At 43.6% G+C, this 17,587-nt stretch overlaps 1 protein-coding gene across 4 annotated transcripts in view; it reads right to left on the bottom strand.

The window, feature by feature from the left end:
- The window catches only part of LOC135522679 (phospholipid phosphatase-related protein type 5-like), a 107,949-nt gene that overhangs the window by 4,525 nt on the left and 85,837 nt on the right, over nucleotides 1-17,587 (bottom strand). For all 4 annotated transcript variants that reach the window (XM_064949171.1, XM_064949174.1, XM_064949173.1 and 1 more), the window contains 2 exons: nucleotides 12,391-12,567; nucleotides 2,379-2,513 (listed from right to left, as the gene is read on the bottom strand). In XM_064949171.1, coding sequence (XP_064805243.1) covers nucleotides 2,379-2,513; nucleotides 12,391-12,567 — 312 coding nt within the window. The remainder of the gene's footprint in view (nucleotides 1-2,378; nucleotides 2,514-12,390; nucleotides 12,568-17,587) is intronic.

Raw genomic sequence — 17,587 nt, 5'->3', positions numbered from 1 at the left:
CCTGCTGAGGGTGTCATTGGCAATGATGAACCATTGCTAGCCTTTTTTATGGCATAACACATTGAATATGTGGATTCAATCAACACCCATAAACAGTGTTAATGTTGACTTCTGTGTGTTAATTCTTCAAGTGCAATAACCTGTCATAGCAGCTGATTGAATATACACTACATGGCCAAAGGTATGTGGACAAAACTTCAAATGAGTGGATTCAACTATTTCAGCCACACCCGTTACTAACAGGTGTTTAAAATTGAGCACACAGCCATGCAATCTCCATAGAAAAACATTGGCAGTAGAATGGCCCGTACTGAAGAGCTCAGTGACTTTCAACGTGGCAACGTCATAAGATACCACCTTTCCAACAATTCAGTTTGTCAAATTTCTGCCCTGCTAGAGCTGCCTTGGTCAACTGTAAGTGCTGTTATTGTGAAGTGGAAACATCTATGAGAACAACGGCTCCGATGGACGAATTTGGGTTTGGCGGAAGCCAAGAGAACGCAACTTGCCCGAATGAATAGTGCCAACTGTAAAGTTTTGTGGAGGAGAAATCTGGGTCTGTGTTTCATGGTTCCGCCTAGGATCCTTAGTTCCAGTGCAGGGAAATCGTAACAGCATATAATAACAAAGCTACAGCAATGACATTCTAGACTATTCTGTGCTTCCAACTTTGTGGCAACAGATTGGGGAAGGCACAAAGCAAGGTCCATACAGAAATTATTTGTTGAGATCGGTGTAAGAGAACTTGACTGGCCTATACAGAGCCCTGACCTCAACGCCATCGAACAACTTTGAGATGAATTGGAAAGCCGACTGCGAGCCAGTCCTAATCACCCATCAATAGTGCCCGACCTCACTAATGCTCTTGTGGCTGAATGGAAGCAAGTCCCCGCAGCAATGTTCCAACATCTAGTGGAAAGCCTTCCCAGAAGAGTGGAAGATGATGTAGCAGCATTATTTTGGAATGAGATATTAAATGAGCAGGTGTCCACATACTTTTGGCCATGTAGTTTATATCAACAGAAACTCATCAGAAAGGAAAAGAGAAAGAAGGAAAAGAAAGCACTTCAACCAGGAGTTGCCAAATACTATGGACACTGAATAGTCAAATTCATCTTGGCCTGATTGGAATCTCCTTAGGCCCATTGGCTGCCTGTCTAACAGGCCCAGTTGGTCAGATGGTCAGCCAGTCTGTCTGTGTAGTGTCTGCGTCCCAAATGACCCCTATTTTCTACATAGAGCATTACTTTTGAACAGACCAATTAGTGCACTAGAAAGAGAATAGGGTGCCATTTGGGATGCAGCCAGTGTGTTCCAGAGAGTTGGCAGGCAGGCTCGGAGCCCTCACACAAACGGGTGCATACGTTTATTGCCTTGTGTTCTGCAGGTGCTCGAAGTGCCCAAAGCGGCCTCTGATCCAGCGAAAGAACCCCAGAATGCGCTCTTTGAACGATTGAGGAGGCTCATCCTCATCGTCTGTCTCCTACGGGAGTTTAGTGGTATGGATATGCATAGAATGTTTAAGTTACCCTGAGTGTACAAAACATTAAGAACACTGCTTTTTCCATGACAGACTGATCAGGTGAAAGCTATGATTCCTTATTAAATCCACTTCAATCAGTGTAGATGAAGGGGAGGAGACAGGTTAAAGAAGGATTTGTAAGCCTTGAGACGATTTAGACATGGATTGTGCATGTGTGCCATGGACAAGACAAAATATTTAAGTGCCTTTGAACGGGGTATGGTCGTAGGGTATTCTTAAAATCCACTCCACACAGCTTAGTTGTCAGTAGCCTAATCAATGACATGTTCACATAAACCAGTCTGTTAATAATTCAAGTGGACAGCTAGTATGACCCATATCACTGATTTCAAAATGGTATCTAGTAATAACCTTGTTAAGAGTTTAATAGTATAGCAATCCTAGAATATATTCATAGAGTACATAGGGTGAAGGGTAGGGGTACTCAACTCTTACCCTACAAGCCTGCTGGTTGTCTGTTCTACCTGATAACACCCACCTATTGTCCCAGGTCTAAATCAGTCCCTGATTAGAGAGTGAACAAACGTAGTGGAACTGGCTTCAAGGTGCAGAGTTGAGTTTGAGGGGTGTAGGGGATAGGGTATGCCCACAGAGTGTAGGGCATGGATGGCCAACTCCGGTCCTCGGTGGCCTGATTGGTGTCACACATTTTGCCCCAGCCCCAGCTAACAAACCTTACTCCAATAATCAACACATTTTCAGTTCAGAATGCAATTAGTTTAATCAGCTGTGTTTGCTATGGATAGGGAGAAGTGTGACACCAATCAGCCCCCTGAGGACTGGAGTTGCCCACCCCTGGTGTAGGGTGTAGTGTATAGGCCATGGGGTTGAGTACCTGCGAGGCGATGTACTTCTCCAGTGGGCTCTCCACTCTGGACATGTTCATCATGGGAGCACTAGGCATGTTGTCCTGCGGGGGGTCTTCACTGAGCAACAGCTTGCCTTTGAAGTTATGCACCACACACACCACCTAGAACACACACAGCAGGGGGAGACAGGAGGCACACACACACACACACACACAAACACAGAGGGTGGAAGGGAGACACAATAGTCTCTATCAACATAACCATTCTCACACAGACAGGGGAGGAGACCTACATATAGAATCATATAGGATTCTGCCCTCCATGATTCCTTAATGAGACGTTTCAATCTGCAATGGCTTGAAGCCAGAAGAAATTGCTGTACAAATGTGTGTGTGCACATGCACGTGCACTCATGCCCAATATGTGTGTATGCGTGTCTGATGTGTGAGAGTTGGCCTCTTTAAGCTTGATATGCATGCCTATCCTGAAGCGAGTTAGCTCTCACAGTGGATGGTGTATGACACACTCCAGTAAAGGCCAAAACCAGGCTTTAAGCTTCAAAATGAGGTGATCAATCTTACAGTTGGCGTTAACAAAACTCTCTCTGTGTGTGTGTGTGTGTGTGTGTGTGTGTGTGTGTGTGTGTGTGTGTGTGTGTGTGTGTGTGTGTGTGTGTGTGTGTGTGTGTGTGTGTGTGTGTGTGTGTGTGTGAGTGTGAGTGTGTGCCATTCCCTCCCGTTCTCATTCTTCTATACTGGATGCGTTTCGCCCTGCAGTGATAGGGGGAGAATAGAATACATATCTGAGCCCTTTGTTGCTCTAAATTAGTTGCTTTCATTCCTTTCTCCTTTTTCGTTTCCCCAAGCCAATCCATTCCTTTATGCAACACACCACTCCAAAGCCTTTCAAAAGCCTAACGCTTATTGCTCCCAATAAATTATCTAGCTCCTACTGAGCAGGAAGGTGTTGATAATTGGTACAATATAAAGCACAAAGCAAAGAGTTGGGTAATGTATACCATTATTTTATTTGACCATTTACTCATCAACAACAATAACAATTGTTTTTAAGCATTGTTTTTGTTGGATGGCGTTTACTGTGATAGTAGTGGTATTAGAGTGAGAGGAGAGGAAGACGGAGAGGGTAGTTCTTCCCAACGGTGGGTGTAGCTATGAGCACTGGTCGTATTGGAACCCCAGTCGCCTTACCATCGGGCAAGGAGAAAGATATCTACAGTCCCAAATGAGCTAACATACTTACAGTGTGGTACTCAGCTATTACAACATAAGGGACCGGGGGCTGTGACACAGCGATGCCATAGTGTTGTAGTGGAAAAAATGTATCTGTATTACTTCTCACATTTTCATATCTCCTCTTGCACTTCTTGTTTAAGGAAGACTTTAATGATTCGTTAATGAGGTGACTAACAGTCAGTCACTATTTATTTAACCTGTATTTAACTAGGCAAGTCAGTTAAGAACAAATTCTTATTTACAATGACGGCCTACACCAGCCAAACCCGGGCGATGCTGGGCCAATTGTGGGCCACCCTATGGAACTCCCAATCACAGCTGGTTGTGATACAGCCTGCATTCGAACCAGGGTGTCTGTAGTGATGCCACTAGCACAGAGATGCTGCGCCACCCGGGAGCCCCCTAAGAAAAACACTTCTAATATAAGCCTGTCTGCCCTCGATTCTCAATTTGATCCGTCGTGATATGAACTGACTTCCGACAGATTAATGACTTTACTCAATCAGATCATCAATCAATGTGACTTTGAGACACCTCATTAATGTAGCATCTGATGATCAATCATATGCTTGAGCACCAACCTTGGAATGGTAAACAATAGCATCATGCCACAATAAGAGTTAAATCGATTTACACTTCTTTCATTTCAATGCAATCCTGAGAGGCAGCAAGGATGCTCTGTCTATATGGATGCTTTTAAGAATAGAAAACATTCAATATTATTCAAATCACATGAGGTTAACTCTCCTTAGACGATAACCAATGGAAACCTTAGAAGTAGATGGATAAGATATAAATGGAGGGATCTAATGTGTTTGGCTCGCACCAAGTTTGATCGATTAGAATCATTTAGGAAAGGTGGTACTTTATAGCATTGAACAGTGAGCACTAATATCGCTCAACAGTCTGGTAGGTTCAGCTTTAATGAAGAGGTCTTTCTTCAGAGTAAACAGCATATTCTTCTAGCCTAGCCCAGCCCACTTCCCTATTCATCTCGCTTCCTAGTGCTAGAGAGAGAGGCGGAGAGAAGAGGAGGAGAGGCGGTTTGATCTTATTTCTCTGGGTCCCCTATCTCTTTCATCCGCTGACATGCCTTATCTGAGCGGAGCGCTGATTACTGGAACTCTCAAACGCGTGTCTCACAGTCTAACATGCATGCAGCACAGACCGTGCACAGAGAGTGTTAGAAACAACACACCTGCACATACAGTGCCTTCGGGAAAGTATTACAACCCCTGGACTTTTTCCTCATTTTCTTACGTTACAGCCTTATTCTAAAATTGATTATTTTTTTAAACATCTCAACATTCTACATACAATACCCCGCAATGACAAAGCGAAAATAGCTTTTTTATATAAGTATTCAGACCATTTGCTATGAGATTCGAAATTGAGCTCAGGTGCATTCTGTTTCCATTGATCATCCTTGAGATGTTTCTACAACAGTCCACCTGTGGTAAATTAAATTGATTGGACATGATTTGGAAAGGCACATACTTGTCTATATAAGGTCCCACAGTTGACAGTGCATGTCAGAACAAAAACCAAGCTATGAGGTCGAAGGTATTGTCTGTAGAGCTCTGAGACAGCATTGTGTTGAGGCACAGATCTGGGGAAGGGTACCAAAAAAAGTCTGCAGCATTGAAGGTCTCCAAAAACACAATGGCCTCCATCATTCTTAAATGGAAGACGTTTGGAACCACTAAGAATCTTCCAAGAGCTGGCCGCCCGGCCAAACTGAGCAATTAGGGGAGAAGGACCTTGGTCAGGGAGGTGACCAAGAACCCGATGGTCACTCTGAAAGAGCTCAGAGTTCCTCTGTGGAGATAGGATAACCTTCCAGAAGGACAACCATCTCTGAAGCACTCCACCAATCAGGCTTTTATTGTAGAGTGGCCATACGGAAGCCACTCCTCAGTAAAAGGCACATGACAGCCCGCTTTGAGTTTGCCAAAAGGCACCTTAAGACTCTCAGACCATGAGGAACAAGATTCTCTGGTGTGATGAAACCAAGATTGAATTCTTTGGTCTGAATTCCATGCGTCACATCTGGAGGAAACCTGGCACAATCCCTACGGTGAAGCATGGTGGTGGCAGCATCATGCTGTGGCAATGTTTTTCAGTGGCAGGGACTGGGAGGCTAGTCAGGGTCGAGGCAAAGATGAACAGAGCAAAGCACAGAGGATCCTTGCATAAAACCTGCTCCAGAGCACTATTTTATTTTAATTGTATTTTTATTTCACCTTTATTTAACCAGGTAGGCTAGTTGAGAACAAGTTCTCATTTGCAACTGCGACCTGGCCAAGATAAAGCGTAGCAATTCGACACATACAACAACACAGAGTTACACATGGAATAAACAAAACATACAGTCAATAATAGAGTAGAACAAAAGAAAACAAAAAGTCTATATACAGTGAGTGTAAATGAGGTAAGTTAAGGAAATAAATAGGCCATGGTGGCGAAGTAATTACAATATAGCAATTAAACACTGGAATGGTAGATTGGCAGAAGATGAATGTGCAGGTAGAGATACTGGGGTGGAAAGGAGTAAAATAAATAAATAAATACCAGTATGGGGATGAGGTAGGTAGATACATGTAGATGGGCTGTTTACAGATGGGCTATGTACAGGTGCAGTGATCTGTAAGCTGCTCTGACAGCTGGTGCTTAAAGCTAGTGAGGGAGATGTGAGTCTCCAGCTTCAGAGATTTTTGCAATTCGTTCCAGTCATGGGCAGCAGAGAACTGGAAGAAAGACGACCAAAGGAAGAATTTGTTTTGGGGGTGACCAGTGAGATATATCTGCTGGAGCGCGTGCTACGGGTGGGTGCTGCTATGGTGACCAGTGAGCTGAGATAAGGCGGGGCTTTACCTAGCAGAGACTTGTAGATAACCTGTAGCCAGTGGATTTGGCGACGAGTATGAAGCGAGGGCCAACCAACGAGAGCGTACAGGTCGCAATGGTGGGTAGTGTATGGGGCTTTGGTGACAAAACGGATGGCACTGTGATAGACTGCATCAAGTTTGTTGAGTAGAGTGTTGGAGGCTATTTTATAGATGACATCACCAAAGTCGAGGATCGGTAGGAGGGTCAGTTTTACGAGGGTATGTTTGGCAGCATGAGTGAAGGATGCTTTGTTGCGATATAGGAAGCCGATTCTAGATTTAGTTTTGGATTGGAGATGCTTAATGTGAGTCTGGAAGGAGAGTTTACAGTCTAACCAGGCACCCAGGTATTTGTAGTTGTCCACGTATTCTAAGTCAGAGCCGTCCAGAGTAGTGATGCTGGACAGGCGGGCAGGTGCGGGCAGTGATCGATTGAATAGCATGCATTTAGTTTTATTTGCGTTTAAGAGCAGGAAGGAGAGTTGTATGGCATTGAAGCTTGGCATTGAAGCTTGTCTGGAAGTTAGTTAACACAGTGTCCAAGGAGGGGCCAGAAGTATACATAGTATATATAGTATATATAGAAGTATATATAGAGGTGGATCAGAGAATCACCAGCAGCAAGAGCAACATCATTGACGTATACAGAAAAGAGAGTCGGCCCGAGAATTGAACCCTGTGGCACACCCATAGAGACTGTCAGAGGACCGGACAACAGTCCCTCCGATTTTACACACTGAACTCTATCAGAGAAGTAGTTGGTAAACCAGGTGAGGCAATCATTTGACAAACCAAGGCTGTCGAGTCTGCCAATAAGAATGTTGTGATTGACGGAGTCGAAAGCCTTGGCCAGGTCGATGAATATGGCTGCACAGTAATGTGGCAGTTATGATGTCGTTTAGAACCTTGAGCGTGGCTGAGGTGCACCCATGACCAGCTCTGAAACCAGATTGCATTGCGGAGAAGGTATGGTGGGATTTGAAATGGTCAGTAATCTCTTTGTTAACTTGGCTTTCGAAGACCTTAGAAAGACAGGGTAGGATAGATATAGGTCTGTAGCAGTTTGGGTCTAGAGTGTCACCCCCTTTGAAGAGGGGGATGACTGCGGCAGCTTTACAATCTTTGGGAATCTCAGACGATACAAAAGAGAGGTTGAACAGGCTAGTAATAGGGGTTGCAACAATTTCGGCAGATATTTTTAGAAAGAGAGGGTCCAGATTGTCTAGCCTGGCTGATTTGTAGGGGTCCAGATTTGGCAGCTCTTTCAGAACATCAGCTATCTGGATTTGGGTAAAGGAGAAATGGTGGGGGCTTTGGCGGGTTGCTGTGGAGGGTGCCGGGCAGTTGACTGGGGTAGGGGTAGCCAAGTGGAAAGCATGGCCAGCCGTAGAGAAATGCTTATTGAAATTCTCAATTATAGTGGATTTATCGGTGGTGACAGTGTTTCCTAGCTTTCCTAGCCTAGCCTGCTCTTATTCTCCATGGACTTTACAGTGTCCCATAACTTTTTTGAGTTTGATTCATCAATATGCAGATGATACCACTATAACAGTTAGAGATGAGGGAAGTGTAAAAAGGGTGATGGAGTGTTTTAAAGTATATGGACAAGCATCAGGTGCAAAGGTTAACATGGAGAAGATGGAGTAAAAAGTACTACAGGATGCAAATTTCTGTTCTATATTTCTATATCTATTCCTAGTTCTACATTTTTTGAGAGGGGCATGCTTATTTAAGATGGTGAGGAAGGCACTTTAAAAAAATAGCTAGGCATCATCTACTGACGGGATGAGGTCAATGTCATTCCAGGATACCCCGGCCAGGTCGATTAGAAAGGCCTGCTCACAGAAATGTGTCAGGGAGCGTTTGACAGTGATGAGGGGTTGTCGTTTGGTTGCAGACCCATTACGGATGCAGGCAATGAGGCAGTGATTGCTGAGATCTTGATTGAAAACAGCAGAGGTGTATTTAGAGGGTGAGTTAGTTAGGATGACATCTATGAGGGTGCCCGTGTTTACTGATTTGGGGTTGAACCTGGTAGGTTCATTGATAATTTGTGTGAGATTGAGGGCATCAAGCTTAGTTTGCAGGATGGCCGGGGTGTTAAGCATGTCCCAGTTTAGGTCACCTAGCTAGCACAAGCTCAGAAGATAGATAGGGGGCAATCAATTCACATTTGGTATCGAGGGCACAGCTGGGGGCAGAGGGAGGTCTATAGCAAGCGGCAACAGTGAGAGACTTGTTTCTGGAAATGTGCATTTTTAGAAGTAGAAGCTCAAGTTGTTTGGGCACATGCTTGGATAGTAATAAAGAACTCTGCAGGCTATCTCTGCAGTAGATTGCAACACCGCCCCCTTTGGCAGTTCTATCTTGGCGGAAAACATTATAGTTAGGAATGGACATTTCAAGGTTTTTGGTGGTTTTCCTAAGCCAGGATTCAGACACGGCTAAGACATCTGGGTTGGCAGAGTGTGCTAAAGCAGTGAGTAAAACAAACTTAGGGAGTAGGCTTCTAATGTTAACATGCATGAAACCAAGGCTTTTACGTTTACAGAAGTCAACAAATGAGAGCACCAGTGGGGTGGAAGTGGAGCTAGGCACTGCAGGACCTGGATTAACCTCCACATCACCAGAGGAACAGAGGAGAAGTAGAATAAGGGTACGGCTAAAGACTATACGAACTGGCCGTCTAGCACATTTAGAACAGAGAGTCAAAGGAACAGGTTTCTGGGCACGATAGCATAGATTCAAGGCATAGTGTACAGACAAAGGTAAGGTAGGATGTGAGTACATTGGAGGTAAACCTAGGCATTGAGTAATGAAGAGAGAGATGTAGTCTCTAGAGATGTTTAAACCAGATGATGTCATCGTATATGTAGGAGGTGGAACAACATGGTTGGTTAAGGCATATTGAGCAGGGCTACAGTGAAATAAGACAGTAAATACTAACCAGGACAGTAATGGACAAGGCATATTGATATTAGAGAGAGGCATGTGTAACCAAGTGATCATTTGGGTCCAGTGAGTGGTTGGGCTGGCTGGGGACACAGTGATTCAGACAGTTAGCAGGCCGATGCTAACAAGCTAACAGTTAGTAGGCCGGGGCTAAACAAGCTAGCAGACCGGCGCAAGCTAGCAGTTAGCAGGCCGGGTCTGCAAGCAAGCAGTTAGCAAGGGCTAGCAGTTAGCAGACCGGGCAGGCAAGCTAGAAGTTAGCAGACTGGGTTAGCAAGCAAGCAGATAGCTGGGGCTAGAAAGTTAGCCTTTGGGGGACGTCGCAATGGGGGTAAGTCTGTTTTTTCCTCTTTGTGCGGTGACGTCGATAGACCAGTCGTGGAATTAGTAGGGTTCCAAGTAGCTCTAGGTAGCTAGCAGGCCTAGCTGGTTAGCATAATGGGCCTTCAGCAGGCATCGCGCCTGAGGGGCCTGTTGGGAGTCCTCGAGCAGATTATGTCGGTATTCCAGTCATAGGGGATCTGCGGGGTTCCATGCCCCGTACCGGCTGTAGAAGGTGTCCGGATATTGTAGCCCAGGAGTATACTTCGGTGGTAGCACAGGAGCCCTGGCCGGGCTAGCTTCAAGCTAATTTGTGCTTGCTCTGGGATGGAAACGCTAGCCAGGAGTAGTCATCCGGGATTGCGGTTAGCTAGTGGTGAAGATCCAGATAAAAATGTTCAGTTTGCGGTAGGAATCCGGGGATAAAAATAACAGGTCCGTTATGCTCTGGTTAGAGTCACTTTGTTCGAACTGACGAGAACTTTCCGAGCTGAAGGTTAGCTGATGACCGCTGGCAATGGTTTTCTGATTGATAGCTGGTAGTTAGCTGGCTAGCTTCAGTTGAGGGATTCCAGATCCAAAGTAAATATAAATACTTTAGGAAAAAAAAAGAAAAATCCATGCCACATTGGGTGAGGTGGGTTGCAGGAGAGTATTTAGATGTTGAGGTTTAGTAAAATATTTTAAAGGATATGCGACGAAAAAGATGTCAAAAGATATATACAAGGGACACGACAGGACAAAGACGTCTGACTGCTACACCATCTTGGATTACTACGACTAAGGTCTTCAGACTGGGGCAAAGGTTCACTTCCCAACAGGACAAGCATAAAAGCAAATATAAAACAACATGTACATATAAAAGCATACGACGAAGATCTGAACTGAAGCAGAATAACAGAGGAATGTTATGAACATGGCAGGATCTTATAGAGTTTAACTTAAAGGAATGGGAGCGATATGGGAATGGTGTGGCTGCTAATATCCACATTATGTTTCTCCTGTTCTGAGTAAGGTTAAAGATATAGATAATAAGGCCAATGACTGGTCCAGACATCTAGGACCCCTAGGAAGATGTGTTCACACTCCAACCCCAGTCTCATGGGCCTCTACTGGACTACCGAGCCAGAAACAGACCCATGGCCCAGTCACCTCCAGAGTCGACCAGGAGAACTAGGTGAAGGGAAGATTGCGACAAATGTTCAGCGACAGCAGAAGTACAAACACACAACCACTGTCATTACTGTTCACTGTAAAATCCTTTGTGAGTGTTTGTGCATAAGCGTGCACATGCATGCACACATGTCTATATCTCAATTGTGCCTCTGCAATCCTTTATCATCCTCGCCACATTTCAATCTGCGTTAAGCCAACTCCTATTTGAGATCATTGCTCCACTTCACTCCATGCTTGGCTTCCCTCTCTGGCCATGATAGATCGCCAGTGCCCAATGGGGGAACGTTACTGTGTGAAAGGGAAAGTCCATTTCTATGTGGAGCAGCAGTACAGAGGAACTGCAGAGCAGCACAATGGGCTTTGCAGGTGTTCCAGCTCCAGTGGATCAGGGGAAAGGCTCTTAGACTCCATAGGAGGGCCCTTGGCGAGGAGGGAGAGGTGGGAGAGGACCAGAGGAATTAAGTGGGGCAACTGCCAGTTTGCAGGGTGTGTAACAATACACAACAACACACACACATCTAAAAGTTTAAAAAAATGATAAAATATAGAAGTATTAGGATGAGCAATGTTGGAGTATGGAGTATATATAGATATATACAGTGCCTTGCGAAAGTATTCGGCCCCCTTGAACTTTGCGCCCTTTTGCCACATTTCAGGCTTCAAACATAAAGATATAGTGCAGGTGCATTTATACGGAGACTTGATTACACACAGGTGGATTGTATTTATCATCATTAGTCATTTAGGTCAACATTGGATCATTCAGAGATCCTCACTGAACTTCTGGAGAGAGTTTGCTGCACTGAAAGTAAAGGGGCTGAATAATTTTGCACACCCAATTTTTCAGTTTTTGATTTGTTAAAAAAGTTTGAAATATCTAATAACTGTTAATTGAAATGGATTCCAGGTGACTACCTCATGAAGCTGGTTGAGAGAATGCCAATAGTGGGCAAAGCTGTCATCAAGGCAAAGTGTGGATACTTTGAAGAATCTCAAAAATAAAATATATTTTAATTTATTTAACACTTTTTTGGTTACTACATGATTCCATATGTGGTATTGCATAGTGTTGATGTCTTCACTATTATTCTACAATGTAGAAAATAGTAAAAATAAAGAAAAACCCTTGAATGAGTAGGTGTGTCCAAACTTTTGACTGGTAGTGTAAGTGAGTGCTGTGACAGGTAGGGTATGTGTTAACAACCCTATTCCCGTTATAGTGCACTAGTTTGACCAGAGCCCACCATGGTATAAAGTAGTGCACTAGATAGGGAATAGGGTACCATGTGGGACACACAATACTGATGCTGATCCAGGTTCTACAACCCAGTAGTATGGTGTCGAATTTAGGACAGCCTCACAGTCCCAAGAAGTTGGTGTTGATGCTGTCCTAATACGCACACCAGACATTGTGACAATTTTGTTGCTGCTGCAGGACATGTTCTTACCAGGAAGGTAGCGATGGCCACTCCTATGATGAAGCCAGCGATGACATCAGACCAGTGGTTCCGATACTCAGCCACTCTGTTGAGTCCTGTGAGGAAGGCCAGACACATCAGACCCAGGGACAGCACAGGCTTGGCTAGCCGCGTCCCTTTGGCTTTCACCGTGCACGTGATGTAACTCTGGTGAGAGGGAAGAAGAAGATGGGAATGGTTCAATGAACTTCACTGTTATTCCCTCACATTTTATAGACAACTAGATGCTTTCTCCTAGGGAATGTACATATATTTATAGTTCTTTACAAAGAAGTAGACATCCTCCCACCCTTACATTCATACCGATAGACTGCACATAGCCAAATCAGTGCTTAATCTTCCTTATACGGCATTGGTGTCATCTCTCAAACAGAGCAAATGGGACCACATACAACATATAGGAATCATAGACATCTTGAGAATACCAATACTATATTAATTCAGCAACAACAGAGTGCATCAATGCCTGCTACAGTATATATGTGTCCCCCGTGTGACTAGGGCTGTATAGAGCTGGGTCTCTATTCAAGTAAATGGTTTCTCATCTAAAGTACAGTATATCTGAGGTGGGTACAGGGCTGTCGGCGGATGTGTTGTCTCTAACTAACTGTCGCCTCTTTGCCCCCCTGCTCTACCTGAGAGGGAAAGACAAATAGACACAGATTGAGAGAGCGTAGGGTACCGGTGGAAAAGAGAGACAGACAGAAAGAAAGAAAAAGAGGGTGGTGAGGTGTGGGAGTGAGAGACAGACAGAGAGACAGACAGACAGACAGAGTGAAACACACAGAGTACACAGCTGCCCCTGTCTCAGTGCTAAATTAGGAAGCCTGTGAGTCAAGCAGAGAGAAAGTGCCCGGAGCGGTGCCTCCCCTGACCCAGCTGGGACACAGATGATAGAGGGGGACTAAACAGGCGCTGTCACTCTTCTTAATTGTTTTCATCATTCTGATATGACATGGCATGGTGACAGTGGGACTCAAAATTCTCAAACGTAACTTAAAAGTGACTGTAACATTAATTTAAACATGTTGCAAATGAGCTTAAAAGGCAATTGAATGGCCCTTAAAACGTAACTAAACAAACGGAGAGAAAACAAATGCCCATTGTCCCATTGTCATTACATGGCTGGAGAAGTAGAGGAGAGGAAACATGATTAAGAGTTTGTTTTCCCTTGTTGTAGTCCTCTGAAGTGAAGCCACACGCTTTATAACGAATCCCTCATGTCAGAGCGGCAGATGAGTAATTGTATTTTTCATTAGTGCAAACTCTACGCTCTGAGGGCACATTACCCATTGTTATCTCTCTCTATGGACTCAAAGGTTGCATGCACCCTGACCCATTTTCATTCCTTCTCTTCTCTGGGGGATAGAAAGAGATACACAACATTAGATTTTCTAAAATCTTTCTCTATCTCACTCTGCGTTAGTTTATGACATCTCTCCATGACATGAGTTGACGTCAAGTAAAAAAAAAAAAGCACTGTTCCAAAGGCAGAAAATGCACTATAAAAGTTTGCCATTTTAAATCAGAGATTTTGTATTGATTTCCGCTGGGTTAATGATAGCAGTGATATAGCATGATGATCATCGTCACGGTTGATGAACCACTGCTTTACGAGACAGTTGTTCCTTCCTGCAGGATAACAAACTACGATGAATACCATCACCACCTTCACCACCATCACCACCTCACCATATCTCCCCATGCAGAAAGAACCTGATTAAAAACAGTTAAACCCAATGATAAGCTCTTCTGTGTGTAAAATGAAATCCCAGTAAATCCCCCAAAAGGCGATAGTGGTTCAGTCTTACTGCTGATTGACCTTAACATTTGGAATGGTCTGGCCCATTATGTGGTGATTCACTGTATCCCTAGAGCTTTCATTAAAACAGTGACTATACTGTGGCCAGGGCAGTGGTGGTGTGTGTGTGAAGGGAAACTTTCTCCCACTCAGGTCAAGGGCATTGCTCACAGTCCTTCCCAGGGGCCATGGGTTCTAAGTTGTTAAAAACGTATACATTTCACACATGACGACACTCTTACTATGTCCCTCCAAAAATGTCCTCCGAGGCAGTAATCCAATCTACCCAATGGGTGAGGTCAACTTGATTTCAACCATCTAATAGCCTTACAGAATGCTTTACACAGGGGTTGAAGCTCCGACCTACATTTTCAATTTAATGTCACATATTAAGTGACATTTGTACTGTCACTAATCAAGGATTGTCAGTTAAATGGGAGTGGGACACTATAAATATATTCTGAAGAAGTGAAGAAGAGTGACAATGTCCTTTACTGACAACCTTTCAAAGATCAATCTTTCCCACAGAGTTAGCATGCTGTCATAATCTACTGACTGACTGGATATACTGTCAAACCCATCCTGTATATAGGTCTTAAGGTTTTAAAACCACAATCTGTACATTTTGCACATAAAGATAAAGTCAAATTACTTCATTCATTATATTTGGTTGTGCATACCATCAAAGAGTGGACTGCCATTGAATATCTTTGGACTGCCTTTCAATGAGAACATACCATTCTCAGCCATAATGAACTAGGTAAGCCTATAATACAGTACAGTATACAACAATCACATTGTCTCATTCAGATTATCCCATACAACAGATTCTAGATGATGTTCACAAGCCAAGCATTTGATCCTGCTATGGGCTCATTACCAGCAGCCTGTAATAATGCTCCAGACAATGAGGGAATAACAGGAGTAATCACCAATCTCCATAGTGCTGCTTTACAGTAGCATGCAGAAAGCTAACTTCTGTCAGGGGTTCACCTTGGGGTCATGATAGGGGCTGTACCAAATGTTTGATGTATTATAATAATTGATTTTGCTTATGTTGCATTATAGGGTCCTAGACTACCGATTAACAATATATATATTAATTATATTGTTACATTGTTATATTATTGTTATATTATATTGTTATATTATTATCTTGTTCCAGTCTTTTCTAATCTCTGCCTCTTATAAAAAAACTGTCTGAGAAATGTGTGACTGTGACATAATTGAGTCAATTGGAGGCGTACCTGTGGATGTACATTTGTAGTCAGATGTTTACATAGTTGGAGTCATTAAAACACGTTATTCAACCACTCCTGTCACGACGTCCACCAAAGTCGGTTCCTCTCCATGTTTGGGTGGCGTTCGGCGGTCGATGTCACCATCGCCGATCCACTTTTCATTTTCCATTTGTTTTGTCTTTGTATTACACACCTGGTTTCAATTCCCCAATTACTTGTTCATTATTTAACCCTCTGTTCCCCTATGTCTGGTTGTGAGTATTGTTTGTATGTAGTACGGCCCGTTAATATGGGCTCTCTTTATTGTATTATATTTGTATATTTTGAGTAAAGTATGTTTATTTATTCATATCTGCTGTCCTGCGCCTGACTCTTCTACACCAGCAGCACACAGACCACATTACAACTCCACACATTTCTTGTTAACAAACTATAGTTTTGGCAAGTCGGTTAGGACATCTACTTTGTGCATGACACAAGTAATTTTTCCAACAATTGTTACAGACAGATTATTTCACTTATAATTCACTGTATCACAATTCCAGTGGGTCAGAGGTCAACATGAAGTTTACTGTGCCTTTAAACAGCTTGGAAAATTCCAGAAAATTATGTCAGGGCTTTAGAAGCTTCTGATAGGCTAACTGACATAATTTGAGTCAATTGGAGGTGTACCTGTGGATGTTTTTCATTTTCAAGGCCTGCCTTCAAACTCAGTGCCTCTTTGCTTGGCATCATGGGAAAATCAAAAGAAATCAGCCAAGACCTCCACAAGTCTGGTTCATCCTTGGGAGCAATTTCCAAACACCTAAAGGTATCACGTTCCTCTGTACAAACAATAGTACGCAAGTATAAAAACCTTGCAGCCGTCATACCACTCATGGAGGAGACGCAAAAAGAAATCAATCCCAGAACAACAGCATAGGAGCTTGTGAAGATGCTGGAGGAAACAGGTACAAAAGTATCTATATCCACAGTAAAACGAGTCCTATATCGACATAACTTGAAACGCCTCTCAGCAAGGAAGAAGCCACTGCTCCAAAACCGCCAGAAAATAGCCAGAAACGGTTTGCAACTGGACATGGGGACAAAGATTGTACTTTTTGGAGAAATGTTCTCTGGTCTGATGAAACAAAAATAGAACAGTTTGGCCATAATGACCATCATTATGTTTGGAGGAGAAAGGGGGAGGCTTGCAAGCCGAAGAACACCACCCCAACCGTGAAGCATGGGGGTGGCAGCATCATGTTGAGGGGTGCTTTGCTGCAGGAGGAACTGGTGCACTTCACAAAATACATGGCATCATGAGGGAGGAAAATTATGTGGATATATTGAAGCAGCATCTCAAGACATCAGTCAGGAAGTCAAAGCTTGGTCGCAATTGGTCTTCCAAATGGACAATGACCCCAAGCATACTTCCAAAGCTGTGGCAAAATGGCTTAAGGACAACAAAGTCAAGGCATTGGAGTGGCCATCACAAAGTCCTTACCTCAATCCTATAGAAAATTTGTGGGCCGAACTGATAAAGGGTGTGCGAGAAAGGAGGCCACCTACAAACTTGACTCAGTTACACCAGCTCTGTCAGGAGGAATGGGCCAAAATTCACCCAACTTATTGTGGGAAGCTTGTGGAAGGCTACCCGAAACGTTCGACCCAAGTTAAACAATTTAAAGGCAATGCTACCAAATACTAATTGAGTGTATGTAAACTTCTGACCCACTGGGAATGTGATGAAAGAAATAAAAGCTGAAATAAATCATTCTCTCTACTATTATTCTGACATTTCACATTTTTTAAATAAAGTGGTGATCCTAACTGACCCACTGCAAATCTACCAAGACCTGGCCGTCCCTCTAAACTTTCAGCTCATACAAGGAGAAGACTGATCAGAGATGCAGCCAAGAGGCCCATGATCACTTTGGATGAACTGCAGAGATCTACAGCTGAGGTGGGAGACTCTGTCCATAGGACAACAATCAGTCGTATATTGCACAAATCTGGCCTTTATGGAAGAGTGGCAAGAAGAAAGCCATTTCTTAAAGATATCCATAAAAAGTGTTGTTTAAAGTTTGCCACAAGCCACCTGGGAGACACACCAAACATGTGGAAGAAGGTGCTCTGGTCAGAT

Source organism: Oncorhynchus masou, chromosome 30, assembly GCF_036934945.1.
Source record: "Oncorhynchus masou masou isolate Uvic2021 chromosome 30, UVic_Omas_1.1, whole genome shotgun sequence".
NCBI lineage: Eukaryota > Metazoa > Chordata > Actinopteri > Salmoniformes > Salmonidae > Oncorhynchus > Oncorhynchus masou.
This window is presented reverse-complemented; position numbering and strand designations above follow the sequence as displayed.